The 14718-nt window shown below is 41.0% G+C and overlaps 1 protein-coding gene across 2 annotated transcripts in view; it reads left to right on the top strand.

Annotated features, from left to right (window-relative positions):
- Positions 1-14718, top strand: part of pic (DNA damage-binding protein pic) — a 55225-nt gene that overhangs the window by 3357 nt on the left and 37150 nt on the right. For both annotated transcript variants that reach the window (XM_068348985.1, XM_068348986.1), the window contains exons 2-5: positions 10304-10452; positions 11189-11315; positions 13039-13174; positions 14556-14694. In XM_068348985.1, the coding sequence (XP_068205086.1) occupies positions 10304-10452; positions 11189-11315; positions 13039-13174; positions 14556-14694 (551 nt within the window). The remainder of the gene's footprint in view (positions 1-10303; positions 10453-11188; positions 11316-13038; positions 13175-14555; positions 14695-14718) is intronic.

Raw genomic sequence — 14718 nt, forward strand, 5'->3', positions numbered from 1 at the left:
TAATTATTGTTGTTTAGGTACACGTTTTATTAATATTTTGGGCCTGTTCGAGTGCTTGGGAACGGAATAGAATATATACCATTATTTCTTATGGGGAAAAAAAATTCGGTACTCGAACAAATCGGAGGTCGAACACGGATCTCGAACGGATTATGGTCGAGTACCGAGGTATCACTGTATATATATTTATATATATATATATATATATATATATTTTCAATATTAAACTTACCCGATAATCATGTAGCTGTCAACTCCGTTGCCCGACAGAATTCTATGGAGGGATACGCCAGCTATCACAATACTAGAAGGGGGTGTACTTACCAGCGCCACCTGTGGCCAGGTACTATAGTACTTCTTGTTGACACCTCCTCAATTTTTCCTCTGTCGTGCTTCCGGCAAGACGTTCTGAGATACGCTTATGTTCTTGGAGTATTTTCACGACTTTGGTGAAGTATTTCTCTTTGATTTCGGCTGTCGCTTTACTGGAAACCTTCTTATATTAGCTTAGATAGCTTTTATATAGTCCTGATTAACGGTTAACGATCTTTTGCTTGATTTTGAAACCCCACTTGGCTAACTCTTTGGATTCAAGATGTCTGACATTTCACAAGCCCCCACCCATAGACGATGTAGGTCTTGTAATAGGCGTATTCCGAAGGCCTCGGTAGATCCTCACACCGCTTGTTCTGACTGTAGGGACAGGCCCTGTCAGTTAGAAAATCGATGTGAGGAATGCGCCGGACTTTCGGAACTTGATTTTGTCCGTCTTTTGAAATATTCAACTAAGTTAGAGAGAGGCAGAGTTAGGAGGAGTTCTTCTCACTCTTCACTTTTTTCCTCACCTCATGATCCCCTACCTTTTCCTACCCCTGTAGTGGCTACCCCCGAACCTACTATTTGCCCTCAGCCTGATATGTCTGTTGTGTTGCGTGCTATTCAGGCCTTAGGCGATAAAGTAGAGTCAGTGGTTAGCGATCATAAGTCTCTTATGGCCGAAGTCAAGGAGCTTAAGGTCAAGAGTGCAGTGGGTGGTATTAGTGCCAGTGCTGTGACGAGTGCTAGTGTCAGTGCAGTGCCAAGTGCTAGTGTCAGTGTCAGTGTGGTGCGTGAGGATACTTCTGTGCGCGCCAGTCGTCCTCCCAGTCCGGGACCTCTTGCAAGCTCCCATGCCCAGGGGAGAAGCAATGTCGAAGGGCAAAAGGGTTCGGCAGGCCTTGATCGGCGCACAGAAGTATCCTCGGTGGTTGCGGGCGTGTCTTCCAGAGACCGTCACTCCCACCTGCAGACGATTGAGCCCGTCTTTTACTCGTCCGCTGATCAATTGTCAGGGAAGAAACGCTGGACTCAGGTCTCTAGACCACTCAAACGCAGAGTCCAGTACGCGAGCGCTCAACCGGGCTGCAGTCATTGGCTCAGCTCTGACTCGCCACAGTCATCAGTCGACTGCACTCCGCCCAAGAGGAGTAAGGTTCTGCCGCAACAGATCTCTGCTGTTCAGGCTTTGCCTCAGCAGACCGTAGTGTCTGCCGACCCCAAGTTGTCTCTTCTGCAGTCCATGCAGTCACAACTTTCGGTCTTGATGCGTGAGTGTCGAGCTGAGAAGGTTGCGCCTCCGCCTGCACTTGCTCCGCCTGCGCTCGCTCCGCCTGCGCTCGCTCCGCCTGACCGCAGTACCACCTGCCAGGCGTACGATGTTGAGCCACGTTCTGAGTTTACTGTTCCCAGTGGTGTTCAGCCTCCGCCTTCCTTAAGGCAACCTCAGCAATGGGATCAGGAGGCTTATACCCCTCTTCCTCCGCTTCCACTTGCTGCTCCACCAGTGATGCAACACTCAGTCGAGGTACAACAACCTCTCCCAACCATGAGTCAGTCTCCTCAGCTCTCGCTGCAGCGAGCTCAACCCTCCTCTAGGCAAGCACCACAACACCTTAGCCTTGCGCCTCAGGAGCCTCAACTGGCGAGACATTTACTTTGTTCTGCGCAGCCTCTATCTCATCGCTCTCCGCTCACACCACAGGAACAGGAACTTACTACTCCGCTTCCGCCAACCTCTCAGCAAGCTCAACCCTTGAGTTCAGCCACTCATGCCAGGAGTCAGCCTCCTCCACCCATGCGCCTACCTTCTGCTTCTGCTTTTGTTCAGCCTTTGCAGTCTGAGCCTCAGGTGTTCCCTCAACAGAGTCTTGAAGAGGAAACCACTAATATTGATGTTCCAGCTCGTACTGACTCTGCTGTTCAGCATACCTTTCCGATCTCTTCGCTACACTCTGGTGATGAGGCGGCACACCTGGATCCCTCATCAGACGTGGATGAATCCAAGTCTTCCCCGCCTTCTATTGACTTTCGTAAGGTCTTGGCTCTGTTTAGGGAGGTATACCCAGACCACTTTGTCTCTGCTATTCCCCGCTCTCCACCATCTGAGTTTTCGCTGGGCATGCAGCCAACTAAGTCTACCTTTACTAAGCTAGTCCTAGCAAGGTCCTCTAAGAGAGCGTTTAGGATCTTAGGGGAGTGGTTGCAGACTAAGCAGCACCTTGGCAAGACTTCGTTCATGTTCCCTCCGACTAAGCTCACTTCTAAAGCGGGCGTTTGGTATGCCACAGGAGAGGAACCAGGCTTGGGAGTACCTGCCTCTGCCCAGGCTGACTTCTCAAGTCTGGTAGACTCGCCTCGTAGAACTGCAATGAGGCGCTCTAAGGTTTGCTGGACCTTCTCAGACCTTGATCACCTTCTGAAGGGTGTTTTTAGAGCATTTGAGATGTTCAACTTCCTAGACTGGTGCCTGGGGGCTCTCAGCAAGAAGACCTCCCCTGCGGACAAGGATTCTGCCATGCTACTGATGTCCTGCATGGATAAGGCCATTAGAGATGGATCTGGCGAGCTTGCGTCGTTGTTTGTATCAGGGGTTCTTAAGAAAAGGGAACAGCTTTGTTCCTTCCTTTCCTCCAGCATTACACCTTGTCAAAGGTCTCAACTCCTTTTCGCTCCGCTCTCGAAGTTCCTCTTCCCCGAAGAGCTGGTTAAGGAATTGTCTGCTGCCCTGATACAAAAGGACACACATGATCTTGTAGCCTCATCGGCTCGTAAGACTAAGGTTGCTTCCTCAGTCCCTAGGACTTATCGCACCCCAGTAGCTGATACTCCTGCTACGAGGTTCATACCGCCCTTTCGTGGTAGAGCCCCCAGCCGAGGAAGCTCCCGTCCAGACTCTTCCAGGAGCAAGTCTAGGAAAGGTTCCAAGGCCTCTAAAGGAAAAAACTGACTCTCCGCATCTCCAGACAGCAGTAGGAGCCAGACTCAAGAGCTTCTGGCAGGCCTGGGAAAAGAGAGGTGCAGACGCACAGTCTGTCAGTTGGCTGAGGGAGGGTTACAGGATTCCATTCTGCCTCAAACCCCCTCTGACCACATCTCCCATCAACCTCTCTCCCAACTACAAAGAAGAGGACAAGAGGCTAGCGTTGCACCAGGAGGTATCGCTACTTGTGCAGAAGAAGGCAGTGGTTATAGTCCGGGACCATCAATCCCCGGGCTTCTACAACCGTCTCTTTCTGGTGGCCAAGAAGACAGGAGGTTGGAGACCGGTGCTGGACGTCAGCGCGCTCAATGCGTATGTCACCAAGCAGACGTTCACGATGGAGACGACGAAGTCGGTCCTAGCAGCGGTCAGGCAGGAGGACTGGATGGTCTCGTTGGACTTGAAAGATGCCTACTTTCACGTTCCTATTCATCCAGACTCCCAACCTTTCCTGAGATTCGTTTTTGGAAAGGTTGTCTACCAATTCCAAGCCCTGTGTTTTGGCCTAAGCACAGCTCCTATGGTGTTCACGCATCTGATGAGGAATATAGCAAAATTCCTCCACTTATCGGACATCAGAGCCTCCCTCTACTTAGACGACTGGCTGTTGAGAGCCTCCACGAGTCGTCGCTGTCTGGAGAGTCTCAACTGGACTTTGGACTTAATCAGAGAACTGGGTCTATTAGTCAACATAGAAAAGTCTCAGCTCATTCCCTCCCAATCCATTGTGTACCTGGGAATGGAGATTCGGAGTCAGGATTTTCGGGCTTTTCCATCGGCCCCAAGGATAAGCCAAGCCCTAGATTGCATCATGAGCATGCTGAAGAGGAGCAGTTGCACGGTGAGACAGTGGATGAGTCTCACAGGGACCCTTTCATCACTGGCCCTGTTCGTCGAACTAGGGAGACTCCACCTCCGCCCTCTTCAATTCCATCTTGCAGCTCATTGGGACAAGGGTTTGACTCTCGAAGCAGTCTCTATCCCAGTCACCAAAGAGATGAAGACCACTCTCTTGTGGTGGAAGACCAATCTCCTTCTCAGGGAGGGCCTATCATTGGCTATTCAGACCCCCAATCTTCATCTCTTCTCAGATGCATCGGACTCGGGCTGGGGTGCGACCTTGAACGGACGGGAATACTCGGGAACGTGGAACGAAGAACAGGGAACGCTCCACATCAACTGCAAGGAGCTACTAGCAGTTCATTTAGCCCTGCTGAACTTCAAGTCCCTCCTGCTAGGCAAAGTGGTGGAGGTGAACTCAGACAACACCACAGCCTTGGCTTACATCTCCAAGCAAGGAGGGACCCATTCGAGGAGCCTATACGAGATCGCAAGGGACCTCCTCATTTGGTCAAGAAGTCAAAACCTCACTTTGGTCACGAGGTTCATTCAGGGCAATATGAACGTCTCAGCAGATCGCCTAAGCAGAAGGAATCAGGTCATTCCCACGGAATGGACCCTCCACAAGAGTGTGTGCAACAGACTTTGGACCTTGTGGGGTCAACCTACCATAGATCTGTTTGCCACCTCCATGACCAAGAGACTTCCGCTGTACTGTTCCCCAGTTCCAGACCCTGCAGCAGTTCATGTGGATGCTTTTCTGCTGAACTGGTCCCATCTCGACCTTTACGCATTCCCACCGTTCAAGATAATCAACAAAGTCCTGCAGAAATTCATCTCGCACGAAGGGACACGGCTGACGCTGGTTGCTCCCCTTTGGCCTGCAAGAGAATGGTTCACAGAGGTACTTCAATGGCTAGTCGACATCCCCAGGACTCTACCTCTAAGAGTGGACCTTCTACGTCAACCTCACGTAGACAGGTTACATCCAAACCTCCACGCTCTTCGGCTGACTGCCTTCAGACTGTCGAAAGATTCGCTAGAGCTAGAGGCTTTTCGAAGGAGGCAGCCAGTGCGATTGCCAGAGCTAGAAGGGTTTCCACTCGTAGAGTCTACCAATCTAAGTGGGAAGTCTTCCGGAGCTGGTGTAGAGCCAATTCAGTATCCTCTACCAATACCTCTGTGACCCAAATAGCTGACTTCCTATTACATCTTAGGAATGAGAGATCCCTTTCAGCCCCTACGATTAAAGGGTACAGGAGTATGTTGGCTTCAGTTCTCCGCCACAGAGGTTTGGACCTTTCTTCCAACAAGGACCTTCAAGACATCCTTAAGTCTTTTGAGACTTCTAAAGAGCGTCGTCTATCCACTCCAGGCTGGAACCTAGACGTAGTCTTAAGGTTCCTTATGTCACCTAGGTTCGAACCTCTCCAGTCAGCTTCCTTCAAGGACCTTACCCTCAAGACTCTTTTCCTCGTCTGCCTTGCAACAGCTAAGAGAGTCAGTGAGGTTCATGCCTTCAGCAAGAACATTGGTTTCACGACCGAATCTGCAACATGTTCTTTTCAGCTCGGATTCCTAGCAAAGAACGAACTTCCTTCACGTCCTTGGCCTAGATCGTTCGAAATACCTAGCCTCTCCAACATGGTAGGTAACGAACTAGAGAGAGTTCTTTGCCCTGTCAGAGCTCTCAAGTATTATCTTAATAGGTCTAAACCTATTCGAGGACAGTCAGAAGCCTTATGGTGTGCCATCAAGAAACCTTCGAGGCCCATGTCCAAGAATGGGGTTTCGTATTATATAAGGCTTCTGATTAGAGAAGCCCATTCTCACTTAAAGGAGGAAGACCTTGCATTGCTGAAGGTAAGGACCCACGAAGTAAGAGCCGTAGCTACTTCGATGGCCTTTAATAAAAACCGTTCTCTGCAGAGCATAATGGATGCAACCTATTGGAGGAGCAAGTCAGTGTTTGCATCATTTTATCTTAAAGATGTCCAGTCTCTTTACGAGAACTGCTACACCCTGGGACCATTCGTAGCAGCGAGTGCAGTAGTAGGTGAGGGCTCAGCCACTACATTCCCTTAATCCCATAACCTTTTTTAACCTTTCTCTTGAATGCTTGTATTGTTGTTTTTTATGGTTGTTACGGTAGGCTAAGAAGCCTTCCGCATCCTTTTGATTTGGCGGGTGGTCAATTCATTCTTGAGAAGCGCCTGGGTTAGAGGTTGTGTAGAGGTCCTTTAGTAGGGGTTGCAGCCCTATATACTTTAGCACCTTTGGGTTGATTCAGCCTCCAAGAGGAACGCTGCGCTCAGTAAGGAAGACGAACTTAAAAAAGAGGCAGAGTAACGGTTCAATTCGACTTCCTTACCAGGTACTTATTATTTCATTGTTATTTGAGATAACTGTTATATGAAATATGGGATACTTAGCTATCCTTTAATCTTGTACACTGGTTTTCACCCACCCCCCTGGGTGTGAATCAGCTACATGATTATCGGGTAAGTTTAATATTGAAAAATGTTATTTTTATTAGTAAAATAAATTTTTGAATATACTTACCCGATAATCATGATTTAATCGACCCTCCCTTCCTCCCCATAGAGAACCAGTGGACCGAGGAAAAATTGAGGAGGTGTCAACAAGAAGTACTATAGTACCTGGCCACAGGTGGCGCTGGTAAGTACACCCCCTTCTAGTATTGTGATAGCTGGCGTATCCCTCCATAGAATTCTGTCGGGCAACGGAGTTGACAGCTACATGATTATCGGGTAAGTATATTCAAAAATTTATTTTACTAATAAAAATAACATTTTATATATATATTCTTATATTTATATATATATATACATTTATATATCTATATATATTTATATATATATTATATTTATATATATATATATACATTTATATATCTATATATATATTTATATATATATACATTTATATATATATATATATATATATATATATATATATATATATATATATATATATATATATATATATATATATATATGTATATATATATATATATATATATATATATATATATATATATATATATATATATATATATATATTCATATATTTATATATGTATACATTTATATATATATTATATATATATTCATATATTTATATATGTATACATTTATATATATATATATATATATATATATATATATATATATATATATATATATATATATATATATATATATATATATATATATATATATATATGTATACATTTATATATATATATATATATATATATATATATATATATATATATATGTATACATTTATATATATATATATATATATATATATATATATATATATATATATATATATATATATATATATATATATATATATGTGATGGCTGGCTTTGACCACCACTCAAAACACTACACTTATCAAATAGTATTCACCATCATACAGTACTAAGTCCACTAAAGGTGGAATAGTAACCAAACATCAATACGAGTGCAAAGTCAACTCAAGGGGACAAAGAAAATACCACAAAAATTTCCTTAATTTTAATACATAATAACTAGACAGAAATAACACCTGAACCACAATAATACATTAATAAATGATACACACTCAATCTTAACTCCCTGCAAAAGAAAACAATTACACAATTACAGAAAGGTCATCAACACATACATACTAAATGGAGAGAGGGTCCAGAAAGGAGAAGGCCAACGAAAAGTGAGAACATCCTAACAAATACAAATTAAATATCCCTATCAAATTGACGATGGCTGGTTTGATGGAAAGGCTTTCACAAGCTCCACTAATGACGTCAGCTGACTATCACAGGTCGTGATCACGATACTTAAATAGGTATAAATATTATTACCTTGGGATAGAGAGGTCCCCTTGGCTTTTACTGAACCAAGGGAAGTACACAAAATGCAAGACGATATGAGTCCTTGCTGCAGAGAAAGGATATCCAAAAAGCTAAATAGCTTCACAATGTAGCTCTGCAATGGTGAGGAGTAAATATCGTTCCCACAGCAATCGTCGCGCCCTTCAAAGTTGGAGGCTCAGAAACACACTAAGGAACCATCCTCAAAAAAAGCCCCTCCAAAACTCCGTTCACGCAGGAGCGCAGCCACGTAACCCACACCACTTAAAAATATAAAACAGCCGTTAGTCCATTATAAACACTAACATAACCACCAGTGAAAAGACAAACTATTAAAGAAGGTAAACAATAAGTCTACAGTATATTTAACCTTATACATCTATAAAAACTTAAATAATTTAGAAATATATAGCAATAATGTTACAATATATATAATTTATGTGTATATATATATATATATATATATATATATATATATATATATATATATATATATATATATATATATATATATATATATATATATTATATATTATATATATATATATTGCTTCAAAATAATTAATATCTATAGTTTTTTATACTAATATTTTTCAGAAGCCAGAATATTCTTGTATTTTTTCAATTTTTATTTATCCCATTTCTATAGTTACAACATCAAGAATTTAATATATCTAAAATTGAAAACAATAAGCTTATTGTACTTTTTAATTGATGGTTTGTGTCACTTAAATTATATAAAAATTGCAAATTCATACTTAGCTTTGACCAATCCTGAGGTAATCATAAATTCGTGAAAATATGAAAGCATACATTAAATACAAACTGTTGTTATTATTATTATTATTATTATTATTACTTGCTAAGCCACAATCCAAGTTGGAAAAGCAGGATGCTATAAGCTCAAGCACTCCAATAGGGAAAAATATACATGCAGTGAGGAAAGGAAATAGAGATAAAATAAACTACAAGGAAATTAATGAACAATTAAAACATTTTGAGAATATTACCAACATTAAAATAAATTATAAAAACTTCCCCCCCCAAAAAAAAAACAAGAGAAATATAAAATAGTGTACCTGAGTGTACCCTCAAGCAAAGTAGCTCAATCTCAAGTCAGTGGCTGTAGCCAAGACTAGAGCACAATGGTTTGATTTTGGAGTGTCCTTCTAGAAGAGCTGCATACTGTAACTAAAGAGTCTCTTCTACCCTTACCAAGAGGAAAGTAGCTACTGAACAATTACTTGCTTTAAGGGCTGCTTATCTGGTCCTGTACAGCAGGGGAACCATGCTCTCTACAGGACCTCCACAGTCATTTGATGATGTTCATTTTTGAGCATTTAACATTTCACGAAGCGTATTTCTTGCTTACTGTTAGGTCCTTTTTCTTGGTGGGACACTGATTATCAGTCTTGCTCCTCTATTTATTATATTTTGTAATGTCTTAAGCTGTACTTTTGGTAGATTTTAGTAGATGGAGTTACAGTAGTCAGTTCTGGTAATTACAGTTTATCACAAGTTTCCTTATAGAATGTTCATCCAGATTCTTTTTTTATAAAATCAATATTTTTTAGATGATAACCAGCAGTTTTTGCTACATTATTTGGGCATTGAGAGACAAGTTACAGTCAAGAAATACACTTAGATCATGAACTTTACTAGATATCGTCACTGAGTCATTATTTACATTTATTTGAATATCACCCAAGCTTCTCACAGTGTATCTTTTCCCCCCCCCCCATAAACTTGGTTTTGTTCTCATTTAATTTTAGTTGTTCAATTGTCATCCTTTCTCTAACACTATCAAGGATTCGGTTTAGAGTTTCAGTAGTGTAATCTACTGTATATCATTTATGGGGAAGTAGAGTTGTGTATCATCTGCAAATAGTTTTGAACTTAACACCATGCCTTTGTAGTATATTTGATAGACCAATAGTATAGATGCAGAATAAGATTGGGCCAAGTACACTCCCCTGAGGTACCCCTCTTGTTTAAAGGTTCATATGATGAATGAGTGTTTCCAATTTGCACACAATAATTTCTGCCAACCAAGGTGTTGTCATGTGTACGAGGACAGTGGAGAATATGTAAAGAATGGGCCAGATTATTCGGTGTATGTGCAGGCAAAGGAAATGTATCCAATGTAATAGTCTGGCCAGTCAAAAGACACAACAACTCTTCGTTCTTTGCTAGGACAAGAATGGCAGATTTTGTGATTTATGTAAGATTGGCTTTCAGTTACTCCTAACTATATTAACCACCCTCTCGTATTCTCGTTTCAGGCCACCTCACGTCGCCAACCGACCTGAACCTGGTCGTAGCGAGGAACAATCGCGTCGAGCTTCATCTGGTGACCCCAGAGGGCCTCCACCCATTGAAGGAGCTTACTATTTATGGGAAGATATCATGCATGCATCTATTCACACCGATGGTAAGACGGTTATTATTATTATTATTATTATTATTAGCTAAGCTACAATCCTAGTTGGTAAAGCAGGACTCCATAAGCCCAAGGACTCCAACAGGAATAAATATCCGAGTGAGGAAATGAAATAATGAAATAAATAAGATACAAGAGAAGTTATGAATAATTGAAATAACATAATTTTAAGAACAGTAACCACATTGAAATAGATCTTTCATAATTAAACTAGAAAAAGAGACGTATGTCTGCATACAAACATTTGCTGCAAGCTTGATCTTATGAATCACTTTCTCTAAATTGTTTGATTATTTTTGATGTTTTATTTTTGCTAATCTTTTTAATGCTCGTGTTGTGTTTATCCAAAGATTAATCTTAACCCTTTTACCCCCAGGCTATTTGGGACTTTCCAACCCCCAGGGGTTATTTTTTTTTTTCCAAGCACATTTTGCAGTATATTTTTTATAAATTGCTCTAACAGCCTTAATTTTTGTCATAGAGAGGTCAGGTTGATCTTATTCTCTTGGAAAATGCCCGAAGTCTCTCAAAAAATTATAAAAAATATGCAAAAAAAAATGTAGATAGCAGTTTTTTTGCAAGGACGTACCGGTACGTCCATGGGGGTAAAGGGATGAATTTTGTGAAACGTACCAGTACGTCCTTTTGGGGGTAAAAGGGTTAATTATGAGTAATCTAGTTATCCCATAAATTAGAGAATTTTTTCAGCATCCTACCATTGTTACAGGGCGAGTCGAAAGACCTGCTCTTCATCCTGACCATGCGGTACTGCGCCATGATCTTGGAGTGCGAGGGGGACGGAGAACACTTCGAAATCGTCACGAGAGCGCACGGAAACGTTGCGGATAAAATCGGTGAGTGGGGATGTAAATTATTTGAGTTTTTTTGTGGAAAGTAACAGTAGAAGGACTGATGTTTAATCTTAGTATAGCTGTATTATTTTCATTTTGTTACCTCTGCCAACGAAGTTGGAAGGAGGTTATGTTTTTGCCCTTGTTTGTGAACAACTTCCTGGCCACAATTTAACTCAGAGTAGTGAAACATTCAGGGATCAATTTTTATGTTGAGACGTAGAAGGGATTCAATTTTGAAAGTCCTAGGTCAAAGGTCAAAGTCAAGCTAATTGTCGACCGAATTAACTCTTAATCTTAACCCAAGTTCACATATGGTTGTCACGCTGACTTCCAATACACCTACGGTTTGAATTGATTCTGGGAAAGGCTAGCCGGTTTTGAGAAATAATTTTCCGTGGCGGAGGTCTGCACTCTCAAAGGGCTTTTCTCGTTTACTGTTTGTATTCAGTGTAACTAGTTTTGGTGTTTGTAATTGTGTCGTGTACCTTTACAGGTCTGTTTTAAGTTATTGTCCAGTATTTTCAACGTGGAAGGGTGAGCACTAATTTAAAAAAAAACATAATAGTATGTCCCGTCGTTGTGTTAGAGAACTATATCATTGTTGTTATAACTCAAGCTATAATCGTGTTTGGAAAAGTAGAATTTTATAAGTCCAAGGGAATCAATATAGAAAAGAAATGAAGTAAAAAAACAAATGATTAAAGAAAAATACAGTACGTCATCTAGCTAGAAAGATAGATAGCAATGTTGAAGAAATAGAGAACAGATAATCTATCTGAGAAAAGATTTGGTCTCAGTATACCTTGATTTGGAACTATCTTTTTAAACTTCAAACTTTTGTATTTAAATTTAGTTTTTAAATGGCGCTTAAATTTTTGTCGTAACTTTGTCTCGGGCAGTAGCAGTGTTTTTTTAATCTATTTTACATGAAGAATAGTTCAGTTATGATTGTAATTCCACTTTTTCATTATCACCTCTGCCAAGGAGGTCATATAAAGATCGGCATCAGCATCTATTTGTTTAGTTATGTTTGTCCGTGAGCAGGATTGTCGAAGCCTCTTGCCAGATTTTAACACCAAATGTTTATTATGCTCCGGAAGGACCCATTGATATTGGGGGTGATCCAACATTATTATTATACAGTAGATAAATTCACATCAGCCGATGGAAAAGAGCAAGCTTGGTCCTTAGACTTGCGTCAAATGTCGATAATCTCCATTGGTGGAAGTCTGAAAACTGTGATTGCTCTTGTTTTAATTGTTAAAGTTCTAAGACATTCCTTTCATTACCTCCGCCAACGAAGTTGGAAGGAGGTTATGTTTTTGCCCCTGTTTGTGTGTTTGTTTGTGAACAGCTTCCTGACCACAATTTTAATCGTAGAGTAATGAAACTTGCAGGGATTAAATGTTATGTAAAAAGCTGGAAATTATTAAATATTTTGGAAGGTCAAAGTCTCGGTCAAGCAAAATGTCCAATTCACGTAATTAGGCATAAGTTTGGACATCGTTGTCACAGAGACTTCAAACTCGGTTCATGTTTGAGTGTATGAAAATCCAAGCTAATTTATACATGTCAAGGTCAAGAAATAACCTGCTGTAGCGGAGGTCTGCCCTCTACTAGGTGTTCCTCTAGTTGTTAAAGTTTTAAAACATTCTTTTTATTTAGGAATGAACTTTGAATATCACTGTCACAAGCACATTCTCACTTCACCTTGCTCCCACAGGGAAGGCGTGCGAGACCGGTATGATTGCGATCGTCGACCCCCAAGCTCGTTGCATCGTCCTGCGCCTGTACGAGGGTCTCATCAAAGTGATTCCCCTGGACAAAGATAACAGCGAATTGAAGGCTTATAATATCAGGTGAGTGGATAGCAGACGAATTTCAGTGTGGCGTCCAGTTCCACCGAGCCCTGACTGGAAGGTTTCCCTCATACACGCCGAGTCTGGGCTTTGTACGTTTGATACATTGGCCCTAGAGTAGGGGAGTATATATTTCTTTGATATTCATGTACTGTTGTATTCCCCGTTTTAGCCTCTTACATACAGCACCTCCCAGAAAATAGGTTTTCCCGTCTTCAAATCCTGTTTTTTCGACTTTGGACAACTTTCCTCGCAGAGTCAAGTTAGAGGAACTGTTACCAGTGTTCATTTCAGTAAATGTTTTTTTTTTTACAGATTATATATGGTATACTGTAGTATTATTAGATTTTCCCAAAAATGGAAGTTTATAATTATGATGCAGTTCTTCAATTTGTTATTCACAAATTTGCTTATTCCTAGGAAGGTCCTGGCCTTCCGTCCTTGCATTCCGTCAAGTAATATTAAAGGGTATATCTTCACAAAAGAAAGGATTGAAGGGCGTCATTGGAATGACAGGTATTGATTGACAGTATAGAAGGAAATAAAGTAAATAATCAAGTGAGAGATGGAATAGTTAAGCAGACCAATGAGTGTAACTTCTTTGGCTTTATAATAGAAGGAGGGAGGTACTGAGAAAGCAGTGAGACACAGAGTAAAGGAAGCACGACAACAATTGAGAGAGGTATAACTAGAGTCCTTTTAGACAAGAAAATTTCATTAACGATCAAAATGAAGGTTTATAAGACAGTTATTGGGCCCTTACTATTATATGGGGCGGAAACTTGGAGACTTGAGAGGAAAGAAAAGGGGCTTTTGGAAAGAACCAAAGTGAGTATTCCTGAAACACATGTTTTTTAGTTATAATTAAATCATGGGTTTTGGGGTGTCATAAAGGGTGCATCCATCATTTTTTTGCTTAATCTCCGTAAACGGTAAGCTCGGACTGTACGTTAGTCGAGAGTTGGTGGGGAAGTGTCGAGTGCCTTGCCACTGTTAAAAAGCAAGTGATGTTACATGTGGTTTTCAGAGCACCGCTGTATCTATATCGTGTCCCTGTATAGCTCCGTGTCAATGACCTTAGATGTCAGGATGCCAGAAAACTTCAGATCAGTTAATCTCTGTACAGTTAAAGTGGCATCTTCTATTTCTTTTACTTTGATCCGACGCTTTATAGTACGGTACTTAGAGACGTTTTTATTAGTTTGTTTAAAACCACATGAAAAACATTCACATACAGACACACAAAAGAACAAAGGTCCATTTTTAAACATTTTTCATAATACTGCAGACCCTGAAACGCCATTTATACCTTTTTTTATAATACTGCAGACTCCGAAACGCCATCTTTACCCTCTGTCCGAACAACCTTTTTCATTTCCAGAGTGGACGAGTTGCAGATTCAAGACATAGCCTTCTTGTACGGGTGTTCGAACCCCACCATCATCATCATCTACCAAGACACACACGGGCGGCATATCAAAACCCACGAGATATCTCTGAAGGAGAAAGAATTTTCAAAGGTAATTGTGGACTCTCTCGGTATT

The sequence above is a fragment of the Palaemon carinicauda genome, chromosome 25, assembly GCF_036898095.1.
Source record: "Palaemon carinicauda isolate YSFRI2023 chromosome 25, ASM3689809v2, whole genome shotgun sequence".
Classification (NCBI taxonomy): Eukaryota; Metazoa; Arthropoda; class Malacostraca; order Decapoda; family Palaemonidae; genus Palaemon; species Palaemon carinicauda.